Source organism: Corvus moneduloides, chromosome 10 (genome assembly GCF_009650955.1).
Source record: "Corvus moneduloides isolate bCorMon1 chromosome 10, bCorMon1.pri, whole genome shotgun sequence".
Lineage (NCBI taxonomy): Eukaryota > Metazoa > Chordata > Aves > Passeriformes > Corvidae > Corvus > Corvus moneduloides.
In genome coordinates this window covers 26916436-26937986 of record NC_045485.1, presented here as the reverse complement: position 1 = coordinate 26937986, position 21551 = coordinate 26916436, and the positions used below count along the sequence as shown (strand labels likewise).

Sequence of the window (21551 nt, the reverse complement as noted above, 5' to 3'; positions counted from 1 at the left end):
GAGATCACAAAGCAGTTTGCCGAGCAGCAAACACGAGCACAGTCACACAGCGCAGGTGTCAGATTGAATGCCAGAGCAAAGCGAAGGATGCACGTGCTCAAGCAAGGGAAGAAATCTGTGTTTTCAGCTTGCACAAGTCGGGCCACCTACGCTGGTCCAGCTGCTGCAGCTTGGCATGTTTATCTGTGCTTGTCATCAGTTGAGAATAGAGGTAAAAAATTCCTGAGAGTCGATGCTTTGCGTAAATACCTGAAGTTCATCGGGAAGCACTTGGACAATGCTCTCAGGGAGGCACAGGGTGGGACTGCTGGGGTGCCTGTGCAGCGCCAGGAGCTGGTCTGGATGATCCTTGGGAGGCCCTTCCAGCTCAGGACGTTCTGTGATTCTGACTCTCTGCTGCAGGTTTATGGTCTGAACCTGTCTTGACTTCTGTCCCCACACGGAGCCTTTGCTGAGACATGCTGCCTTGGTCTGAGCACCAAAGGTCCCAGGGCCATGGGCTGCTGTGGGGACGAGGTGACACTGTGAGGATGAGGTGACGCTCTGGGGACGAGGTGAAACTGTGGGGATGAGGTGACACTGTGGGGATGAGGTGACGCTGTGAGGATGAGGTGACGCTCTGGGGACGAGGTGAAACTGTGGGGATGAGGTGACACTGTGGGGATGAGGTGACGCTCTGGGGACGAGGTGAAACTGTGGGGATGAGGTGATACTGTGGGGATGAGGTGACGCTGTGGGGATGAGGTGACGCTGTGGGGATGAGGTGACGCTGTGGGGATGAGGTGATACTGTGGGGATGAGGTGACGCTGTGGGGATGAGGTGACGCTGTGGGGATGAGGTGATACTGTGGGGATGAGGTGATGCTGTGGGCACATCTCAGCTGGGCCGTCTCTCATGGATGGTAGGGAGCAGTTTGGGTTGTATTAGGGTGAAACAGGTTCCATTTAGAAACAGGGAGTATTTCTGAGGGACAAGCAGGAAGGTGGGTTGTGCCAGGGCAAGGAAAGCTGCTCAGCAGGGTTTGGTCAAACCCACCCTTTTTATTTCCATTAGTGAAGGTTTTAACCCCGTCCTCACTAAACCATTTCTCCCCAGCAGTGACCACTTTCTGTGGCATCCCCCCAAGCACTGGAGTGCTGTGATTTGTCCCTGCCCGAGGTGCTGCGGGTGTCCCAGGGCACTCAGACCCCCCTCACCCCGCATCCGTGCGGTGCAGAAGGGTTTGAAGTCCCTGAACCAGCCCAAAGCTGCGGCTCTGCTCGCTGCAATCACCGCGGCTGCGGGCGGTAATTTAGTGCGAACTGCTGTGCGTGCTGGGAAGCGTTTTGTTCCCAAAATGAGAGACAGAAAGCATTATTTGCCTCTCCTGCCACCCACGGCACTCAGAGACACCCTCCTGCCACCGGAGCCTGGCCCAGGGACAGCTCCTGGTTGCCCGAGCTGCGCTGGGCTCGCGGAGCCGAGGGAGACAAACGGAGCCCAGCCCTGGGAGCAGGAGACCACCCAAGTTAATGAAAGGCGAGAATTAGCACCTCCATCGGGCTCACCCTCGGCTCCCGGCGAGCCTGAGCCCCATGAATCGTGACAAATGGATATGCTGGAGGTGTCAGGACGAGCTGAGAGCTTAGCATCTTCCGGGACGTGCAGGGGGCTCGTAAAAAACAGGGAGAGCAACTTTTTAACGCAGGCATGTAGTGATAGGGCACGGGGGAACAGTTTTAAGCAAAAAGAGGAGAGATTTAGATTAGATGTTAGGAAGAAATTCTTTACTCAGAGGGTGGTGAAGCCCTGGCAGGCTGTCCAGAGAAGCTGGAAGTGTCCAAGGCCGGGTTGGATGGGGCTTGGAGGAACCTGGGGTAGTGGCAGGTGTCCCTGCCCATGGGAGGGGGTGGGACTGGATGGGCTTTAATGTCCCTCCAACCCAAACCCTTCTGGGATTCAGGGATTCTGTTATTTTCCCCTGCAGGAGGCAGGAATGGGGTTGGGGCCAAGGCCAAGCCAGGTGTCACGGTCCCTACTCCACAGGTGGCAGGTGAGGGCCATCGGATGAGCTGCAGCGGGAGAGGGAGATGGGGAGGGTCTCTGCTTTCATCAGGATTTTGGTGTCTCTTGAAACAGCCTCTTTTTTTCAGGGAATAAATTACATATTTTATTCATTTTCTGCACAGAAAGGAGCGGTTCTGGAGCCCTGATGGGGATGTTTCTAAGCAACGTTGTTTTCCCACCACCAGTGTCAGGAGCAGTGACTTTTTTACTTTTTTTTTTCCTTATTTTTGTAGCAATAAGACAAACTCTCTGCAGTTTATAACAGGAAACCCGTGCCATGATCTCCTCGGTTTGGCTGTGTCCCCCACCTCTGAGGGGGTGTGTGGGGGGTCCCCTGGGGGTCACCTACCCCGGGCTGCTGCGCTGGGACCGTCCCCGCGGGTTTGTATTTTGGTAGAGTTTGGCTGCCATGGGCACAACCAGGGACACAGGGCAATGAAACCAGGCTTGGAACAAGCCAAAAGCAGCTTTATCTGAATTCTGTGGAGCTCTCCCAAGCCTGGTGATTCTTCTGTGGGTGTGGACTCGAAAATGTTTTAGTCATTGTATGTGTTATTGCAGAGATTTTATTTAAAACTTCTGTTTTTCCATGGGGAAAAAAAAACCTCTCTCTCCTTGTCTGTCTCATTTCTGATAGACAGAGAGATGGATGGGTGAATAAAGAATGGATGGGGAGATGGATGGATGGATAGATGGATCAATAGATAGAAGGGTGGGTGGATGGATGGATGGAAGGATGGATAAATAAATAGAAAGATAGATGGCTGGATAGATGTATAGATAAACAGGCAGATGGATGGATACACAGGCAAATAGGATGGTTGTCCTGCTCCCTTCCAGCTGGGAATACTGGAAGGGAAGGTTTGGGCTGATTTAGGGGGGTGTTAATTGATGTGGCCAAACCCAAACTCTCCCTGGGCCAGAGAAGGGCAGAAGGGAAGCAAATCCCCACCTGGATAAACGGGATGGATTGTGCTGTAATTGTTTTGTCCCTGAAGGACAGAGGAGCCAGTTGTAGGTTAACGAGGTAATTAAGCAGCACAGGTGTCTCAGGCCATAAATCTCTGCCAGGGAAGGGGTGGGTGTTGGTGGTGTTTCTGTGGGGGGGTTTGTGCTGCTCTCCCAGCACCCTGTGATCCAGAGGCGTGTGGTAGTTTAATGGGGACGGTTTTCCTGCAGGGGGGACCTGCCCTTCCCCACTGCTGCCTGAAGGCAGAGGGGTTTGCCCTGTGCCTGGGCTGGCTGCTGGGGCTGCTCCCGGGTGCCTCAGCCCAGTGTTACAGAGCACTCACTGCCACTGATGGGCTCTCACCCATACCCCTGCTGCAGGATTAATTACAACTGGACAATTACTATTGCTTTCTGCTCCGTGCCACAGCAGACAGCCCCATTCTTGCCATGTAGCACCCTTTGTGGGGATGTTTTACCCCACTTTTTCCCCTTTGCTTTATTTGAGCAGCCTCTTGGCTCAGACCCCGGGCCCAGCAGTGCCGGTGTCCCACCGCAGGGCTCTGCTGGGCACGTGGCCTCAGCAGTGGGTGGTCACAGAAACGTTGCCACATTGGGCTTTTTCTCCTAAATCCTCTCTTTGTCTCTGTCTGCCAGAACTGAGCCTCATCCTCCCCATGGCTCGCTGCTCTCCAGTCCTCCTCTCCTTTCTCCTGGCTCCCCAGGATCCCTGTGCCTGCTTCCCTGGGAGCTCTCTGCTCTGGGCTCATCCCACATCTGTATGTACATATATAAATTACACATTCCTTTAGCTCTCCTTCAGTTCTGCCTGCACAGTCAGCCCTCACCCTTCCCAGGGAATAATTCAACTCCAAATTCCCATAAAACCCATGCAGGAGGCATGGGGTGAGGGAAGAGGCAAAAGGAGGACTGGGAATTTTCCATGTCTTCCACGAGCCTCGCTGCTGCCCTGTGTTGAAGGAAGTTTAGGCTGGGACTAAGCTGGGCACTGCTGGTTTAAGGCAGGATTCTGAGCAGCATCTACTTCCCAGGAGCAAGGGAGGGTGAAACCCAATCCCAGGGGATTTTTCCTTGTAATGTGGCCCGGTGGGAAGATAAGACTGTGTGTAATGTTAACTTTAGTTAAAAGAGTCTTGAAAACCTGTGATATTTCCCCCCTTCTTTTTGCTGTCAGGTTTTATCCCAGATGTACTGCTGCAGGATGTGTTAGTCCTCCCTTTCCCTTTGTGTCACTTTTTGACATCCTGGTGTTGAACCATGGGGTTCTTGAAGCCAAAAATTGTCACCTTGACCTTTTGTGTGCATGTTGGGCCCTGGTGCTTTCTTTGGACACAGACGGGGCTCTCCTTACCCAGCACTCCCACCTGAATGCATCTCTGTCCTGTCTTCCTTGTTCTGCCCATCATCTGCTTGCAGTTAAGAGACTAACCAGCAAAATGATGGGTTTTCCCCCAGATTTGAGGAGCTGGAGGCTTTTACAGCCCTGAGTGTGTCCTCAGGGCTGGATCTGCTGCCTCCCTGTCCTGCACCGAGTGGTGTCAGCCCCTGAGCCCATTACATTTAATAAAACAATTAACTCGGGCTTATTCAGCTCTGCAGCAGAACCGAAGTGTCTCTTCTGAGCAGCATTTCCTCCGTGTGTGAAGGACTCGGTGCTGTGGTGGGTTTGGGTTGTGGTTTTCCTCTGAGCAGCCAGGGTGGGCTGTGGGGAGCCAGGTGTGGTCCCCAGCCGGGCTGAGCTGCTGATAAGGAGCTGTGTTATCTGCTAGAAACGAGGAAAATGGGAATGAGTCACGGGGGCAGGGAGAATCAGAGCCTTTGAGCCCCAGGGATGTGATACCTGCTGCCCAGGCAGGGGCTTTCCCCTTGGCTGCAGGCTGGGAAGGGCTGGCAGCAGCTGAGCAAAGTTTTCCAGGTCTCTGTGCTGCTGGAGCGGCCCCTGCAGCCGCGGAGCTGGTGCCCAGCTGGGACACTGCCCACCAGGCCAAAACCTGAGCTCATCCCAGGGAAAATCCCTGCAAGCACTGGGCACGGAGGCTCTGAGCCTGCGGGTGATGGAGGAGGATGAGGAAGGAGCGGGCACAGATGTGGCAGGAGAAGCACGGCTGTGACTCTCGTTGCAGACCTGCTGTGTGGCGGGGGGGTGGCCAGCCCTGCGGCTGCACCATCCAGAGGGTCCTGTCCGGCAGGAAGGTGCCATCCATTCCCGCTGTCCGTGGGCTGTGCTGACACCTCCTTCCCAGCCTTTTCCCTGCCGCTGGCACGTGTGTCAGGCTGGATCTGGCGGCAGCTCCCGGGGATGCTGCCCCGGCACCCCGGAGAGCTCCTGCCCCACGCCCGCAGGATCCCTCGGGAATGACGTGCCGCGCTTGGAAAAGCCTAGTCAAGGGAAATGTCAGCGCTGCCCGACGCTGTTGTGGTGGCTCGGGGTATTTTTAACAGCGTGCCAGGGCCCCAGGCTGTGCTTGCCGTGATTCAGAGCCTCGCTCCGCGCTCGCCAATCTGGCACAGCCGCTGGTGCTGCGGGGACGTGGTGCCGGCCCCGGCTCCTGCTGTGCAGGGAAAATGTCACCCTTGGATCCTGCCAGCGAGGCAGAGCCGAGCTAAACCCACCTGCAGAGCTGGGCTCTGGGCGGGACTGAAGTCCCCTCGGCTTTCGCTGTCCCCTGTTCGGTGCCGGGCACCAGGACAGGAGAGCACGGACGCTGCACTCACCTGTCCCAAGGCTGCTCCCTGGGGAAGGAGACTGCAAAGATTTGCAGTTAAGCTGAAAATACATCTTAGAGCTACAAACAGCAGAAAGGCTGGGGTGTCTCTTCTCTCCACGAAGTAAACCAGTGCCCTGTGGCTCTGTGTGCTGAGGGGGCTGTGACTGTCCTGCCTTGGAGGTTTGTGTGAGCTGGGTCACCTCAGCGAGGTTTGTACAGCTCCACTGTGTGCACTGAGAGGGGCTGCCCCATTGTCTGCCCCAAAACCTCTCCTTCCTGCCCCTTTCCCCACCCCATCCCATCCCCTATGAGGCCTCTCCAGTGGCCAGGCTGTGCTGTAGCCCAGCTTTGGGCACACACCAGCATGATGCTGTTTGGCTTTGGACTCTGCCTTTGAAAGAACCCAGAGGTGAGGTGTTGAACACCTTCAGGCCTTGCTTGTGGTGCAACTGTGGGGAAAAGGGCAAGGAAAAGGAGGCAGTTCCAGACTGGGAGGCAGGAGCTGTGCGAAGGGGACCAGGGTGGCTGTGGGGATGGGGCACAGCAGCGGATAAACTCTGGGTGCTCTCTGGGTGCTGTGGGTTGGGCAGTGATTTGTGGGAGCAGAATCATTGCTCCACATCTGCAGAGCATAGGGGACTCCCAGCAGGAGAAGCATGATTGCTGTGCTGATGAAAAACCAGGAAAGGAGGCATCAGAGCTGACTTTTAATCAGCTGCTTTGGCTGGGCAAAGCGATCCTCAGAGACCGGAGGCTCCTGCTTGGTCCTCTCTGATGGCTGCTCCACCCCTTGGCTGCACTGGCTTCCAACTGGAATTTTCCTTCTGGAAGAGTGATTCAATAGCAGCAGGATAACCCCGGGAGCAGTGGCAGTGCCGGGTGTTTGGGAGGCAGAGCTGGGGCTCAGGGATGGAATGACACCCTTGGGACCTGAACAGCAGCAAAGGGCTCTGCTGGCCTGGGTCTGGGTGTCAGGGACACCACTGGGGGATGCTCGGGGCTGGCTGGGGATGGGGACCCATCTCCCACCCTGGTGTTGGCAAGTGCTGAGCAGAGACCGGTGACCAGGGCAGCAGGCATGTGCACAGGCTGATAATTGCTGTCCAAAAATCAGTCATGGAATGGTTTGGGTTGGAAGGGAAACTCAACACCATCCAATTCCATCCCCTGCCATGGGCAGGGACACCTTCCACTGTCCCAGGCTGCTCCCAGCCCCAATGTCCAGCCTGGCCTTGGGCACTGCCAGGGATCCAGGGGCAGCCCCAGCTGCTCTGGGCACCCTGTGCCATGGCCTGCCCACCCTGAGGAATTCCTTCCCAATATCCCACCCATCCCTGCCCTCTGGCAGTGGGAAGCCATTCCCCCTTGTCCCAGGTCCCTCTCCCTTTAGCCCAGAACCTTCTCTCCTCCAGGTGAACACCCCGAGCTGCCTGGCACAGGCACTCCAGCAGTTTTTCCAGGAGGATGCTCAGCCGTGCATGGCCAGAGCAGGTGCTCCCAACGAACTGGGATGTGCTCCCAACGAACTGGGATGTGCTCCCAGCGAACTGGGATATGCTCCCAACGAACTGGGATGTGCTCCCAACGAACTGGGATGTGCTCCCAATGAACTGGGATTTGCTCCCATCACTGTTCCCAATACCTTCTAAGCCCCACTCCCAGCACAGCCATGCTCAGGGATCTGTGGGGCTGCTGCCAGTTCAGCTGCAGGGACGGAGCTGGTTCATTGTCTCAGAGCCTGGAATTAGTGCAGTGGAAGCTCGAAGAGCTTTTACTGCCCCGTTACTTAGAGACAGCCCATTGATTTCACTTGGCAATTGTGCAGCTGCAGGCACGTGTCTGTGTGTCTGTCTGTGTGTGTCTGATACATCTCCGTATGCATCCACCTGGGCGCTGCAAAATCGCTGCAAATGTGGGTTATACCCAACTATTTCCTTGGTGGGTTTTTGTATTTTTGTGGGGTTTTTGTTGGTTTGTTTCTTCTGTTCTGGGAGGCAGAGGAGAAGCAGGTCTTGAGTGACAAATTCCAGACAAATTCCTGCTCTGCTGGAGGAAGCAGTGCTGGGCTCAGGGAGCTCTTACACAGCCCGAGGTCCGTGCTGGGGCCCAGGCACCCCAGAGTGACCAGCTCACAGCTGGTGTGGTGGCTCCCCGTGCTGCTGTGGCCTCAGTGCTCTCCTGTTCCTGTGTGGCCGAGGGCGGTTCCCAGGGATGGGAGCACACCTGGGGATGTCTCCAGGCTGGGCCGTGGCTTCAGGAATTCTCCTGCCCAGCGGCCTCCCAGCTCCCCGTGCAGGAGGAATCTTGCCCTGCAGGGATTTGGCATTTCCAGCATTGGCTCCCACCGTCAGTGTTCCAAATATCCAGGTCAGGTGTGTGCTGAGCAAATGGCAGAGCTCTGGAAATCCAAACACAACATTTCTGCCCGGATTTGTTGGCTGAGCAGACTCTTCACAGAGCTGGGTATTGCTCCCTGGAGCAAATCCCGATGTGTTTTACCCCAAAAAACCTCTGGAGTGGGGAGGCACCAGCCCTGGTGTGGCTTTGTGGCACAGGGGAGCTGTGGGGAAGGACAGGACAGTCATTGGGGTCTGGGCTCAGACCCCAGTGCCGGGGTGGTGAATCCTACAAATGCGGGGAAGCACCACAGGGATTCACTCACTGTGTGTCCATACATGTACATTTATATAGGTCTTTATACAAAAGGGTGTTTGGAGGGGATCTGTACTTGCATGCAGATAGTGGCAATACGTGTGTGTGGTTAAAAAGGGGTGTACACAAAGGGTATGTGCATGAATATACCGATTTAAAGGGGGGTGTGTGTGTGTTTATGTGTAAAGGATGTGCACATAGCTAAGGGGTGTGTATAAAGAATATATATGTGCAGATCTATCTATAAAGGGTGTATGTGTAGATATATATTTATATTTATGTGGAGAGAGGAGTTCATGGCTGAGCTGTGCCCACAGAGCCAGACTTTGAAAAGCAAAGAACAATGAGAAATAGGATTTAAAACCCCCTCTCCTATAAAATAATTGGAATCTGTGTGGGAATGAACAGCAGCACTTGACTCCAAGGAGCATTACGGGGTGGGTGGGCTGTGTCCAGAAGGAATTCGGAGATCCCAGTCCCAAGGATCTGGAATTGTGGAATTCCTGCCCACCGTGCTGCAACTCTGGGGCTTTGCCTTTGAACCTCCCAGGGGTTCCAGTGGTGCTGGGGAGGATGGGCATCGTTTGTGCAGTTCTGGGCATGGATGGGTTTGGTGGGCAGGGTCCAGCTATGCTTGCTCTCAAAAGACTGGGAAGAAATAAAAAGGGAGGAAAAATAGAAAAGGAATAAAGAAGAAAAAATAGAACAGAAAAAAAAAAAACGAGGTCAGTGCCTGCCCCAGCTGTGCTGTGAGCCTGGGGGCTTGTGGCGCTGGAGATGCAGCTGCAGCTTTTCAAACAGACCTGCAGGTCAAGTTCCTGTGCCTCCCAGCATCTTAAATTCCCATTAGCAGCACTAAATTTTGGGTGCAGCAGTGCATTAAGGGGTTCTGGAGGGGTGGGAGGATGGGCACTCCTGCCCCAAGGTCTGACTGGTGTTGGGCTGGTCCTCCTGCCCCTCCCAGGGATGCTCCAGTGGGAAATTGTGCCAGAGGAATGAACACCTGAAACAGCCAGGGAATCCAGTGTGGAAAAATGGGACGAGCTGAAAGCACAGGGCACAACCTGGGGTGTTTTGTCCAATCCCTTCCCTGACCCTGCCCCGGGGCCAGCAGGGCTTTTTCTTCTGTTTTATTTTATTTGGCTTCAAATAACTCACCAGGAGCTGCAAAGAGCTCAGGGACTGTTTGAGGTGCTCTGCAGCAGAAGGCAGACGGGTGGTCAGTAATTTACACCTTGATCCTGCCCCGTGGCAGGGGGTGGAACGGGATGAGCTGGGAGGTCCTTCCCACCCAAACCACTCTGGGATTCTGTGGAAGTGCGGGGAATGTTTGTGCCTGATTTGTGGGACCCCAGATGGTGTTGGATGTGAGGTACAGCTGAGTGTATCTGGGTTTATTCCCAGCCCTGAGTACTCAGGGAGGAGGATGGCAGCACATCCCCCCTTGCCCAGCGTGGGTGCTCAGATCCCACTGTGGGGGATCTGCCCCTTTGGGAGGAAAACACAGGATCTGGACAAAAGCAGTGGCTTGTCTTCTCCAGCTGCTGGCTTCCCATGGGGTTGATCTCTGTGTGCCTTGAGGGCTGAACTGTATTTTCTAATTATTTTCTTTTCCTTCCAGAAACCTCGGAAAGTCCGGGCTGAGAGTGTCGTGCCTCGGGTTGGGTGAGTACCTCTGGCCTCTTCCGCAGCCCAGCACTCCGGGGGAGCTGTGTGAGGGTTTGGGGTGTGAAACCCTCTGCTGTGCCCGCTCCCTGTGAGGGGCAGCCTGCGGGGATCCCGTGTGGGTGTCCCCAGGAGCCCCGAGTGCCGGCCGGGGCTCAGAGATGTGCCCGGGCTGGGGCAGAGCTCCGCTTTGTTTCATCCGCCCTGTGCCTCGTTATCCCCGCTCCACGCCGACTCCAGCACCACAGAATGCCTTAGGAATGCCTTACCAATATTTCATCCCCTCCGTGTTTTCTCTCAGGAGGGGCAGCTGCGGGCACTGCTCAGCTCGTGTGAGCTCCATGGAGAGCTCCTGCTGGCTTTGCTCAGGCCAGAAACGCCCTGATGGGGCTCTGTGCCTGAAATACAGAGATCTGTGTTTTGTCCCCAGGGCTGTGGGGAGGAGGAGGCTGTTTGCTCACTGTGAGCTCCTTCCCACAGTGCCAGGCTGAGCATCAGGAGCGTGAAGCCCCCAGGATGTGCAGGAACCCCCCCAGGGATGGATGCTCTGGGCTGCCAGAGCCTCTCCAGCCCCGTTCCTTGTTCCTGGGAGGTCAGAGGTGCTGCCACAGGGAGGTGGAGGCTCCACTTTAGGTTGCTTGAAGAACCACTGAGAAAGGCATCAGCAAACCCAGGTTTAATACAAATTTATAAAATCATAGAGTTTGATGGCAGAGTTTATTTCATTGCTACACAGACAGAGCACTTGAGGGAAAATCAGGTTAAAATCAGTGTGCAGTGATTTAAGGGGATGTTGGCACACAGAAGGGTGGGGATGCAGAGGGGGAAGGAGACCCTCCTGTTGAGTCCTGGGGTTCAGAGCAGCCCCGGTGCCAAACTCAGCCTCAGACGGGATCAGTGCTTTAGGTCTGAAAGATTTAGCAATGCCTGATCAACACAACAATAGCGGGGCTTAATCAGTTGACTAATTTAACATTTATAAAGTGACTCAATAGGATTTGCTATAAGCACAACAGTAGCTTAATTATGAATCTAAGCTAATTATGAATCTGAGATGGCAACATTCATGCTACACTTACTCAGAGTATTTAAATCAATTAATGTACACACAGATCCAAGGAGCCTGTACCAAGCCATAAACCTGTGGAGCACTTCAGGGAAACACTGCTGTCTATAGACTCACAACCTATGGCATGCTTGGCTTTAGTCATCAGGAGATTTCCATCCTGGATGCAATTTGGCTTGGTAGTTACTGGAATTTTCCCTGAGAATCCCAATAATAATATTATTTAACAATTACATTATTATTAGGTCAGAGCAACCTGGTCTAGTGGGAAGTGGCCCTGTCCAAGCCGGGGCTGGAATGGGATGAGCTTTGAAGTTCTTCCAACCCAAACCATTCCATGGTTCTGTGATTATTCTGCTCGGGCTGTTCAGACAGAAAAATAAGGTCTTGGTGCTGTTTGTTGGAAAACAGGAGCACAAATTCTGAGAGCAGAGAGGGTTTGGGATAAGTTTGGGAGGGTTACCTGCCCAGGTGCCATTGGTGAGGGCTGAGCATTCCCAGGGTCCAAGGTGGGCGAGGAGGTGCCGCTGCCTTGGAGCAGGTGAGGACCTGGGCTCTGCCTGATCCTTCCAGCCCCATCCCTGCCAGGGCTGGCTGCTCACAGGGCAGGTGTCAGCCCATTTTTCCAACATTCTCTGGGATTTGATTTTAAACTGGAGGGAATTGTGAAAGTCACCCTGTACCACAAGTCGGAGAAACAAGGCCCCTTCTGCCAAGAGCTCTTCTGGTTAAAATAGCCCCAGCCTTGGAAAGGACTTGTCTTGTCTGTGCAGAGGTTTTATTTATCAGCCTCACAGCTTCCCCAAGTGCTGCTCTGTTGTGGTGGAGGAGAAAAGCCGCGGGAAGGAAGTAGCAGCAGGAAAAGATAAAAACAATTTTGCAGAGCTTTCCGTTGATTTCAAGCGGGTGGAACTGCAGCAGCATCTAAATATACTGAGCCTTTGTGAGTGCAGCTGTGCAGGGAACAGGGGGGCTGGGGAGGCTGCTGGGCACCTCCTCCTGCTCCAGCACAGCGAGCCCTGCAGCCCCTGCCCTGTGGGCAGGAATCAGGGAGAGGGGAGCTGGAACGCCTGAAACCCAGAAATTCCCTGGGATGTGCAGGTATTTCTCCTGCAGCACAGCACCTTTTGTTTTGGGTTGGAAGGGCCTTAAAGCCCGTCCTGCTCTCTTCCCTTCCACCATCCCAGGCTGCTCCAAGCCCCAATGTCCAGCCTGGCCTTGGACACTGCCAAGGATCCAGGGGCAGCCCCAGCTGCTCTGGGCACCCTGTGCCAGGGCCTGCCCACCCTCACAGGGAGTAACTTCTCCCCAATATCTGATCTGAATCTCCTCTCTTTCAGTTTAAAACCATCCCCCTTGTCCCACCGTTCCCTCTGCAGATCCATCAGGTGTCTGTTCCGAGTGCTGCTGTATCTGACTTTCCTAAGTGGCTTCTCTCTTGCAGTTCCTCAAAAGATAAATGTGTTTCCCGGTGTTCTCTGCAGCATGAAAATCTAATTTAGGGCTCACTAAAGTTTCTGAAGGCTCAGCAGTCTTCCTCAAAAGCCTGGCAAAATCTCAGCAAGGTGGGAGTGTGCTTCATCCTGCAGGATGAAAAGAGGGAGGAGAATGGGAAGTGGGGCAGAAATCAAAGGTGGGCAGGGCTGAGGCAGCGGGGACCCTTCAGTGACGTCCTGCTCTTCCCGGCTCACGTGTGAGTGAACTCCTCTGCTGGGTCCTGCCTGTGCTGCCAGAGGTGCTGGCAGTGTTTTTCCCAGGCAGGGATATCTGGGAAGGGCCCCAAGCCCCTCGGAGCAGTGGCTGAGCATCATTCCTGGGTTACTGGAGCTCCCATGGAGCTGGGACCCAGCTCCTGCAGTATCCCAGTGTCCTGCTCCTGCCTGGGCTGAGCTTTCAGCTCCTCCTTTGGGTGAGTTTCCTCCAGGTGAGCCTTTAACTGAGGATCTGCACAGCCTGGCCCTGGGGATGGTGTGAGGCTCTCTCCTTGATGCTGGATCCAAAATGTGCTTGTGGTCCCAGGGAAAAACAAGGTCACGCTTTTACGTGTTTAGTTGAGGGCGGATCCTGCCTGTGGGTTCCCGTTGATTTTGGGAGAATGCTGAGGCTGTCTCCACCGAGGTGATGGGCCCTGACTGCAAGGAAATGAGCAGGACAAAGCCATGTACAAAAGCTCACAGCTGGCTATAGAAATTGGTGTTCTGTGAGCCCTGAGGAGTCGGGTGCTGTTCTTGCCCTTCGCTCTGGGGATGATATTTGCGCAGCCCTGGCTCCCTCTGTGCTCAGCACCAGCCCCACGTGCCAGAGCTCCGTGTGGCACCGTCCCTGCCAGGAGCAGGACGGGCATCCCACGGGGCTGGCAGCAGCAGCAGAGGCTGTGGGGCTCAGCCAGGAGCCCTTTGCTCCTGCAGAGGTGACATTCCTGCTGGCAGTGGCACTGTCCAGGGGTGGGGTTTGCTTTGGCGCTGAGCATCATACCCTGCTGGGCTCAGAGTGTGAGGGAAATGGAGCCAAACCTGGGCTTAAGGCAGGAATTCCCATTAAAGGTGAGGATATCCAGTTGGAAAACTGTTTTTCAAGGCAAAAGGGAGCAAGGTGACAGGCAAGGGGCAGGAGTGGGATGTGTGTCTGCCCCTGAGTCCTGGGGCTGGGGATGCCTTTGTAAACCATGAGCTGGGATATGTGAGAGAGAGAGACAGGAACTTGGAATGGGGAAAAGGAGCAATTTGAAAAACACATCTCTCTCTCCAGTATATTTTTCTTCCCCAGTGCGTGTGTTGGCTGAGGCTGTGAATCATCCTTGGCTGTTGTTTGAAATGCCAAATGTGCCTTGTGCTTCCTTTGCCTTTTTTTTTGATTTCCAAGGGGAGTGGAGCAGCCTGTGCCATGCTGGGCCTCTGCCTTGGCTGTGGGCGCCTTCCCTGCCCCTGACTCCTGAACCAGAGCCCCTCCCTTCCCCAGCCACACCCGATGCTTTAAAGCTCACCTTGCTGAGCCAAAACTCACATCCCTGCCTGGTTTTTGTGATGATCATGGAAAAAAACCCCCAAGGATTCCCCACCCATGTGCTCCTGCTGATGCTCCTGTCCCCAGCCGGGGTCTGGGAGCACAGAATGGACACAGGGGGACCTCAGGCAGGGCCATCCAGTACCACAGATATTTACTCCTTGCATTTAAAGGGCTTTAAGGTGCTTGTTATTCTCACTCGAGCCATCGTGAGCTCTCGGGCCGCTCTCCCTGTGCCCAAAGCCCCGAGCACGCGGTCACTCAGTGCGACGTGGGTTGTGCCAGAAGGTCAATTCCTGAGAGGATGTGAGCTCTGTGGGGAGGGTAAACGATTCCCTTCCTTCTCACCTGTGCACCTGTGTGCTGCTCATGCAAAAGGAAAAAAAAATCCCCTTGAGATAAACAGTCTCAACCCATTTTTTGGTAGAAACACGTTTTAATGTACTCCTGGAAAAATAACACCTCCGAAGCTTTAACATGGCAATCAGGCTTCATCTGGTTACTTTTTTATCTGCATGAAGAAGCTTAAAGATAAAATGAAAACAGGCTTCAGTTTTATCTTTGTTGTGCAGGACCAGAGCATTCGAACTCCAATAATAAGAGAAAATACCTCCCCTGAGGTCTGCAGCCAGCAAGGTGTAGCAGGGGTGGCTCCTGCCCCATTATTATTGTCCTTATAGAGCTGAAGAAAATATAAAATTAGCTGGAAAATGTGTGCTCTTTGCTCATTTATTTAATTTCCATTTCATCTCTGATCTGTGGCAAACTTGGCTTTCCCAGCTCGGGTTGTTCTGCAGGAAATCAGGAGTTGCAGTTTGAACTCACACTTCGTGCATCTTTAAATAGCTTTATTTGCACTCAGAGAAACCTGATGTATTAAAAAATTCAGACTGACCTTTTTTTGAGGGAAAGAGAGCAAGATTCCCCTGCCAGAGATGATGACTGTGGCTGTGCTCTGAGCAGGGCTGATCAAAGCTGCCCGAGCGTGAGCAGCAGGCACTGCCCAGCCTCTGCCTCTGCTGGGGGTTCATGTCCCAGCACTGAGGGACCCACTCCCTCTTTGATCGGGGCCTGGGAGCATCTTCTGCATCTTTTCAAGTGCAAACAGGCAGAGAACATGGGATTTCTGCCCCTTTGCAGCATCGGAGCTCGGCCCCTCAGCGGCACTGCGGCGTCTGTCCTGTTCACATCCCGATTCACGGGCTGGGCTGGGCTGGGCTGGGCAGGGAGAGACTCCCCCAGTGCCACCCCTGCCATGGCAGGGACTCCTTCCACTGCCCCAGGCTGCTCCAAGCCCCAGTGTCCAACCTGGCCTGGGACACTGCCAGGGATGGGGAAATCTCACTGGATTTTCCAGCTTGGAGCTTGAGCCCCTTTGCCCTCCTTAAAGCGTCCCTCCATAAGAGAGAATTTTCAGTTCTGGGGAGTTTTGAGAGAGCCACGTGAGCTCTGACCCATCCACTCAGTGAATGCCATCTGAATTTCTGTGGGGCTCTAGAGGAGAAGCTGTGCTGGGGATCAGAGGGATGTTGTGCCAGGCTGGTACAAGGCACAGGGGTGTCACAGGCTCGCTGTGCCGAGGTCAGAGTAGCAGGGATGTCTGAGCAGTGTCCCACGTGTGACCTGCTGCTACCCCAGCTCCCTGCTGCCTTAGGAAATACCTATTCCTAAAATAAATATATACACATAAAATATCTATGTAGGAAACAATGTTCCTATAGGAATTCCTGGGGCTTGGACCAGCTGACCTTTAAAGGTCCCTTCCAACCCAAACTGTTTTATGATGCACTTAAATCCACATGCTGCTTCCACCACAGAATATTGAAATTTTTTATTTTTTTTTACCAATGATCATAAAGAGACAGTGCCCCAAGTTTTCCTAATAATAGACCAGAGTCAGCAACTGAGCCTAAACTGCAGCTGCTTTAGGAGCCAGCCTAGGGAAAGCACTGCCCCTTGGGACTGGACACTGGCTCCACAGAAAGGTTCCTGGGGAAAAGTCACTTTGGGATGGAAATCTTTCCTGTCACAAGAAATATTTCTCCTTTTTATTTATTTAATTTTTTTGTTCTGATTTTGACTTGCAGGATGCTAAATGCCGAAGTATGTATTTAAGGAGACTTGCATTCCCCAAGTGATGTGTTGTGGCAGCATTACGAGTTTTTTCCAATTTGTCAAAGGGAAGCTTTGGAAAATGATTTCTGGTTTGGAAAGAGCTCCAGATTTCAGGGCCTGGCAGTGTCCCAGGCCGGGCTGGACGGGGCTTGGGGCAGCCTGGGACAGTGGGAGGTGTCCCTGCCCGTGGCAGGGGTGGCACTGGGTGGGCTTTGAGGTCCTTTCCAACACAAACCATTTCATGGTTGGAATCCAGCTCTGTATTTTGGCAGCACAGCATCCCCTGGGGGTGCCCTGAGCAGCTCCCTGTGCCGATCCCACCCTGGGAGAAGGTGCCAGCCAGTCCTGCCTGGCTGCAGGAGCTCTCTCTTGGGGCTGCACCACCCCCTGAGCCAGTTCACCCCATTTTAAACCCATTGAATCCCCAAGAGAATTTTGGTGAAGTCTCACTTTTGATGTCAAACCCCTCTTGTAGTAACAGATTATTTTGTTTTTTCCAGGGACCTGGGTCACTTTTGGAGGTCAGATCTCAGATGAGGTGAGTGCTGCTCTGTGTAAGTCCACAGCATGGAACAAACCCCGCTCTGGGATATTTTTAAATGAAATTGTGGCTCCTGGAACTTTCCTGCACGGAGAGACAGCAGCGAGTCACTGCACAAAGCTCTGCCCCAGCCCCCTAATGAACCTGACATTTCCAGGGATCGGCTCTCATCAGCCCCATCCACCCCTCAGGGCCATCTCCTCTCCCATGCTGTGCCCTCCTTCCCACGGGCAGCGGCTCCGCTCCTGGAGTGGAAATTGGGAACTGTTTTGGTGTGTGGATGTAATGGGCAACAGTCGTCAATACAGGCAGGGGCTGGGCTTGCAAACGTGATTTATTTTTGACATAATAAGCTGAAGCAAATGAAAATGAGCTCGTGTTTGCTCCATGCTTTCCCCTGGAGCAGATGGCTCCTGATCCAGGGAATCATCCTGGGAGCGCTGGGCTGCACGCGGGCTCCCCTCCACCCCAGGTATGCCACAGATGTGAGAGCCCAAGGGAGAGCAGCTGCCTTCCCCCAGGACGTGGAATAACCCCCAAAATAACTCTGGCATGAGGAAAGGAGCCCAGGAGCCTGAATTCAAAGGGTTTTTCCTTTAAATTCACTTGATCTTTCACGGTATCCCTGCTTCTCCCGGTGGATCCCCAGCTCCAATGCTGTCTCGTGGCACTGTGGGGTGTTCTGATGGTCAGCCGAGGCTTGTTTTGAGGATCAGTTTGCTCCCTGGCTCTCCTGCCCTCCCTGCTCAGAATGCTTCCATGCAGAGCAGTCAGGCGTGGAGAAGCAGGGCAGGAACACAGCCCTGTCCTGGAGGGCTGCCCTCCCTCGGGATGCTGAGCCACAGCTTTCAGCCCCTCGGGGTGCAGCACCCCCCGGCAGCAGCAGGAACCCTGGCACTCCTCCGGGGCTCCCACAAAATGACCTCCAGGCACTCCCATACCCCACGGCATCTCTGGAGAGCTGCAGGACAACCTGGCAGGCAGCCAAAAGAACATTAAACTCCCCCCATTCTGTGTTAAACTCGAGATTTGCAGAGTATCTCCTGTAACCCTATTAAATTCTTGGCTGCCTTCCTGATAGAAAGCTCCTGTGAGAGGAGATTAATTCCTGCCAGGCTGGGTCCAAGGCAGGTTGATGTAAATCCGTGTTTTGGTGTCTCTCTGCCCCTGTCAGAGGCATCCCCTGGTCAGGGGCTGTCACAGCCCTCCCGGCTGTGCTGAAGCCTGCTGTGGGCTTTTCCTGGTGTGGGATTTTCGCTGCTGGCTCGGGCTGTGGTTGGTCACCCCTCACCTGCCCATCCCTGCCTCCCCAGGTGGCCGAGCAGCTGATGACCATCGCCTACGAGAGCGGCGTGAACCTGTTCGACACGGCCGAGGTGTACGCGGCCGGCAAGTGAGTGACCACTGCCCTCAGGGCAGGGCTGTGCTTGGAAAGGGCTGGGAGAGCTGGTTCCACCCTCCCCGCCAGCGACCTGGGCTTCCCTGGGGTCTCTGCTCCCCCCTCCTGATGGAGTGGGCTCTTGGAAAGCCACTTATCCCTGGGTGGGACAGGAAAACCTTTGTATTTGGAGCACTCATAAAATAAATTAATCCAAAGCCTCTTGTACCCAGCAAAGGCTGGAGTGCAACACTCGTGCCACTTGCTGTTGGCACAGGGAGAAAAATACCCTGAATAAATGAAAATTCAGCGCAGATCTTAATGGTGATGGATGGCCAGGGGCTGTGGCAGCTCCAGGCACGGATCCCAGCGGAGCTGCAGCTCTTAGAGCCGCTGTGGGATGGGGAGAGCACAGTCCTGATAAGCGTGGCTGGGGTGGTTCACAGGGCTCAGCCTGAAAGCTGGGCTGGGACACCGAGCCCCGCTGTGGGAGTGGAGCGGGCTCTGGGAAGGGGCACTGGGGGTCAAGAGGCTTTGGGCTGGAGGATGGGATCTGTCCCAGCTGGGGCTCACTCTCACTGGGGAGGCCGGGCTGGGTGGTGGCCGTGGCGCTGAGCATCCTCTGCCTCCCTCACGCCGGGCTCTTCCTGCGCAGGGCCGAGGTCATCCTGGGGAACATCCTGAAGAAGAAGGGCTGGAGGTACTGTATGGCATTCCCTGCCCCCTGACGAGCGGCACCCCTTGGCTTAGGGCAGTCCCCGTGGATTGGAAGGATTTCCCGCGTTGGGTGCTGCTGGCCCAGGCAGCTCGTGGGTGCTGCTGTGGTCCCTCAGGAGCAGCCACACCTTCCCAGGGCCAAAGCAAACGGCTGCCCTGGATTTCTGGGTGTGCACAGTGACTCCATGAGGCTGTGACCACCCCCTGGGGCCACCGTGTCTCAGTTGGACTCCTTGGGAGTGTGTCCATCCCCTTGGGAGTGTGTCCATCCCCTTAGGAGTGTGTCCATCCCCTTGGGAGTGTGTCCATCCCCCTTGGGAGTGTGTCCATCCCCTTGGGAGTGTGTCCATCCCCCTTAGGAGTGTGTCCATCCCCCTTAGGAGTGTGTCCATCCCCCTTGGGAGTGTGTCCATCCCCTTGGGAGTGTGTCCATCCCCCTTAGGAGTGTGTCCATCCCCCTTAGGAGTGTGTCCATCCCCTTGGGAGTGTGTCCATCCCTTTGGGAGTGTGTCCATCCCCCTTTGGGAGTGTGTCCATCCTCTTGGGAGTGTGTCCATCCCCTTGGGAGTGTGTCCATCCCTTTGGGAGTGTGTCCATCCCCCTTTGGGAGTGTGTCCATCCCCTTGGGAGTGTGTCCATCCCCTTGGGAGTGCGTCCATCCCCTTGGGAGTGTGTCCATCCCCCTTAGGAGTGTGTCCATCCCCTCTCCCTGCGGGAGGCGGCTGATGGGTGCTGGCACCTTATCCCTGCTGGGAATGTTGTGGATTAGGGATGCAAAGCTGTGACGGGCCTTCATCTCGGGCAGCCTGGGAGGAGATGATACCTCCTTGAAATGATGCACATTAGCATACCTTGTGGAGTTTTCAGAGATTTACATAATCTTTAAAGGCCTCCCGTGTGGGCTGTAGCCAGGTTCAGCTGAAGGGCGGTTCTAGCAGGGCTCTCTCCAAAGCCAGCATCCCTGTCTTAGGGGGGTGATTGATTATTTGGTAAGAAATATTCTGGATGAGGTGGAAGAAAAAAATTAAGAATTAAGTCAAATAAAAACTGTGGAAATTGTGTTGTCTGTGTCTGGTGATGCAGCAAGGTAGCTGGAGGATGATAAGTCTTTGATTTGATATCATGTAGGAGTTCACAGATTAATTCAGCTGTATCGCAGTCAAGTTTAATAACTCTGGGAATGCTGCATGGTAATGAGAAGCACTGGGCATGGACAGCAGGAGGGAATAGAGCTGCAGCCCTTGGATAAAGGTCTGGATGTTGCTCACTCAGTAATTAAAAATGTTTGGGGGTTTTGGTCACTTCACTTGGATTACCTTTGGTTTCTATCCCAGCGTCCAATCCGAACTTCCCAGACTCCATTTCACTCCATTTCCTTGTGCCCAAACTATTTATGAACATATTTTGCCAAAACACCTGCAGGATATTTCACTTTCCATCTTCTGAAGGAGCTAAAGCTCAGATCCCCTCTGCTGCTTACACCACGTGGAGAGGGATAACTCCCTGTGCACAGTGGTGCCATTCCCTAATGCAGGTGGGAACTCCTGGGCTCTCAGTGACTGCAACGTTCACAATTCCTCCCCAAATCAGCACTGGAGTCAGTGTCTCCTCAATTTCACAGCTGCTCTTTCCAGTTTGAGCATTCTCAGCAGAAATCCTGCTCCCAGGTTTTAGCAGTTGCTAAGTGGGCACCATCCTGCTTGGTTATTTATTTTTATTATTATTATTATTATCATCATCATCATTATTTTTTAATAATAATATTACTTTTTCTGTTCTTTTTGCAGGAGGTCCAGTTTGGTGATAACCACAAAGCTGTACTGGGGTGGCAAGTAAGTGTGACAGTCACTTGTCCTGGTGTTTGCTGCTCCGGCCCTACAGCCAGGGCAGGTTAACAGCACCTGGGGATGCTTTGCTGCTGTCACTGTGTTTCTGTTTATTTTGCCAAGTGTTTTAAGGAGAGGAGAAGGCTCCAGGGAGAGCTCAGAGCCCCTTGCAGGGCCTAAAGGGGCTCCAGGAGAGCTGGAGAGGGACTGGGGACAAGGCATGGAGGGACAGGACACAGGGAATGGCTTCCCAGTGCCAGAGGGCAGGGATGGATGGGAGATTGGGAAGGAATTGTTCCCTGGGAGGGTGGGCAGGCCCTGGCACAGGGTGCCCAGAGCAGCTGGGGCTGCCCCTGGATCCCTGGCAGTGCCCAAGGCCAGGCTGGACATTGGGGCTTGGAGCAGCCTGGGACAGTGGGAGGTGTCCCTGCCCATGGCAGGGGTGGGAATGGATGAGCTTTAAGGTTCTTCCCAACCCAGCCAGTCTGTGATTCTGTAATTTTGGGGATGTTTAAATCAAAACACAAATTAGTGCTCCCAAGCTGTTGGCACCTCTGGCATCTCCCAGCCGTGTTCCTGTTCTTCCCTTGCAGAGCTGAGACCGAGAGAGGCCTTTCCAGAAAACACATCATTGAAGGTACCTGGGCTCAGGGTCCGGCCGTGCCAGGGGCTCAGGCTGGCCATGGGGTGGGATGTGTCCAGCTGGATCCCAGAGCAGTGCTCCCGTGAGCTGGGGCTCTTTGATCCCCTGCTGCCTGTGCCAGTCCCACAGGGGCCATTCCCAAACTCGGCTGTGAGGTGCCCAAAAGGACCAAAGGATCGTTCTGGCTCCCCTCAAAAAGTGTGAGCAGATGGATTGCACTA

At 54.3% G+C, this 21551-nt stretch overlaps 1 protein-coding gene across 3 annotated transcripts in view; it reads left to right on the top strand.

Moving 5' to 3' along the window:
• Positions 1-21551, top strand: part of KCNAB1 (potassium voltage-gated channel subfamily A member regulatory beta subunit 1) — a 61880-nt gene that overhangs the window by 27070 nt on the left and 13259 nt on the right. For all 3 annotated transcript variants that reach the window (XM_032119807.1, XM_032119808.1, XM_032119809.1), the window contains exons 2-7: positions 9998-10041; positions 16726-16763; positions 18080-18159; positions 18800-18844; positions 20649-20693; positions 21281-21324. In XM_032119807.1, the coding sequence (XP_031975698.1) occupies positions 9998-10041; positions 16726-16763; positions 18080-18159; positions 18800-18844; positions 20649-20693; positions 21281-21324 (296 nt within the window). The remainder of the gene's footprint in view (positions 1-9997; positions 10042-16725; positions 16764-18079; positions 18160-18799; positions 18845-20648; positions 20694-21280; positions 21325-21551) is intronic.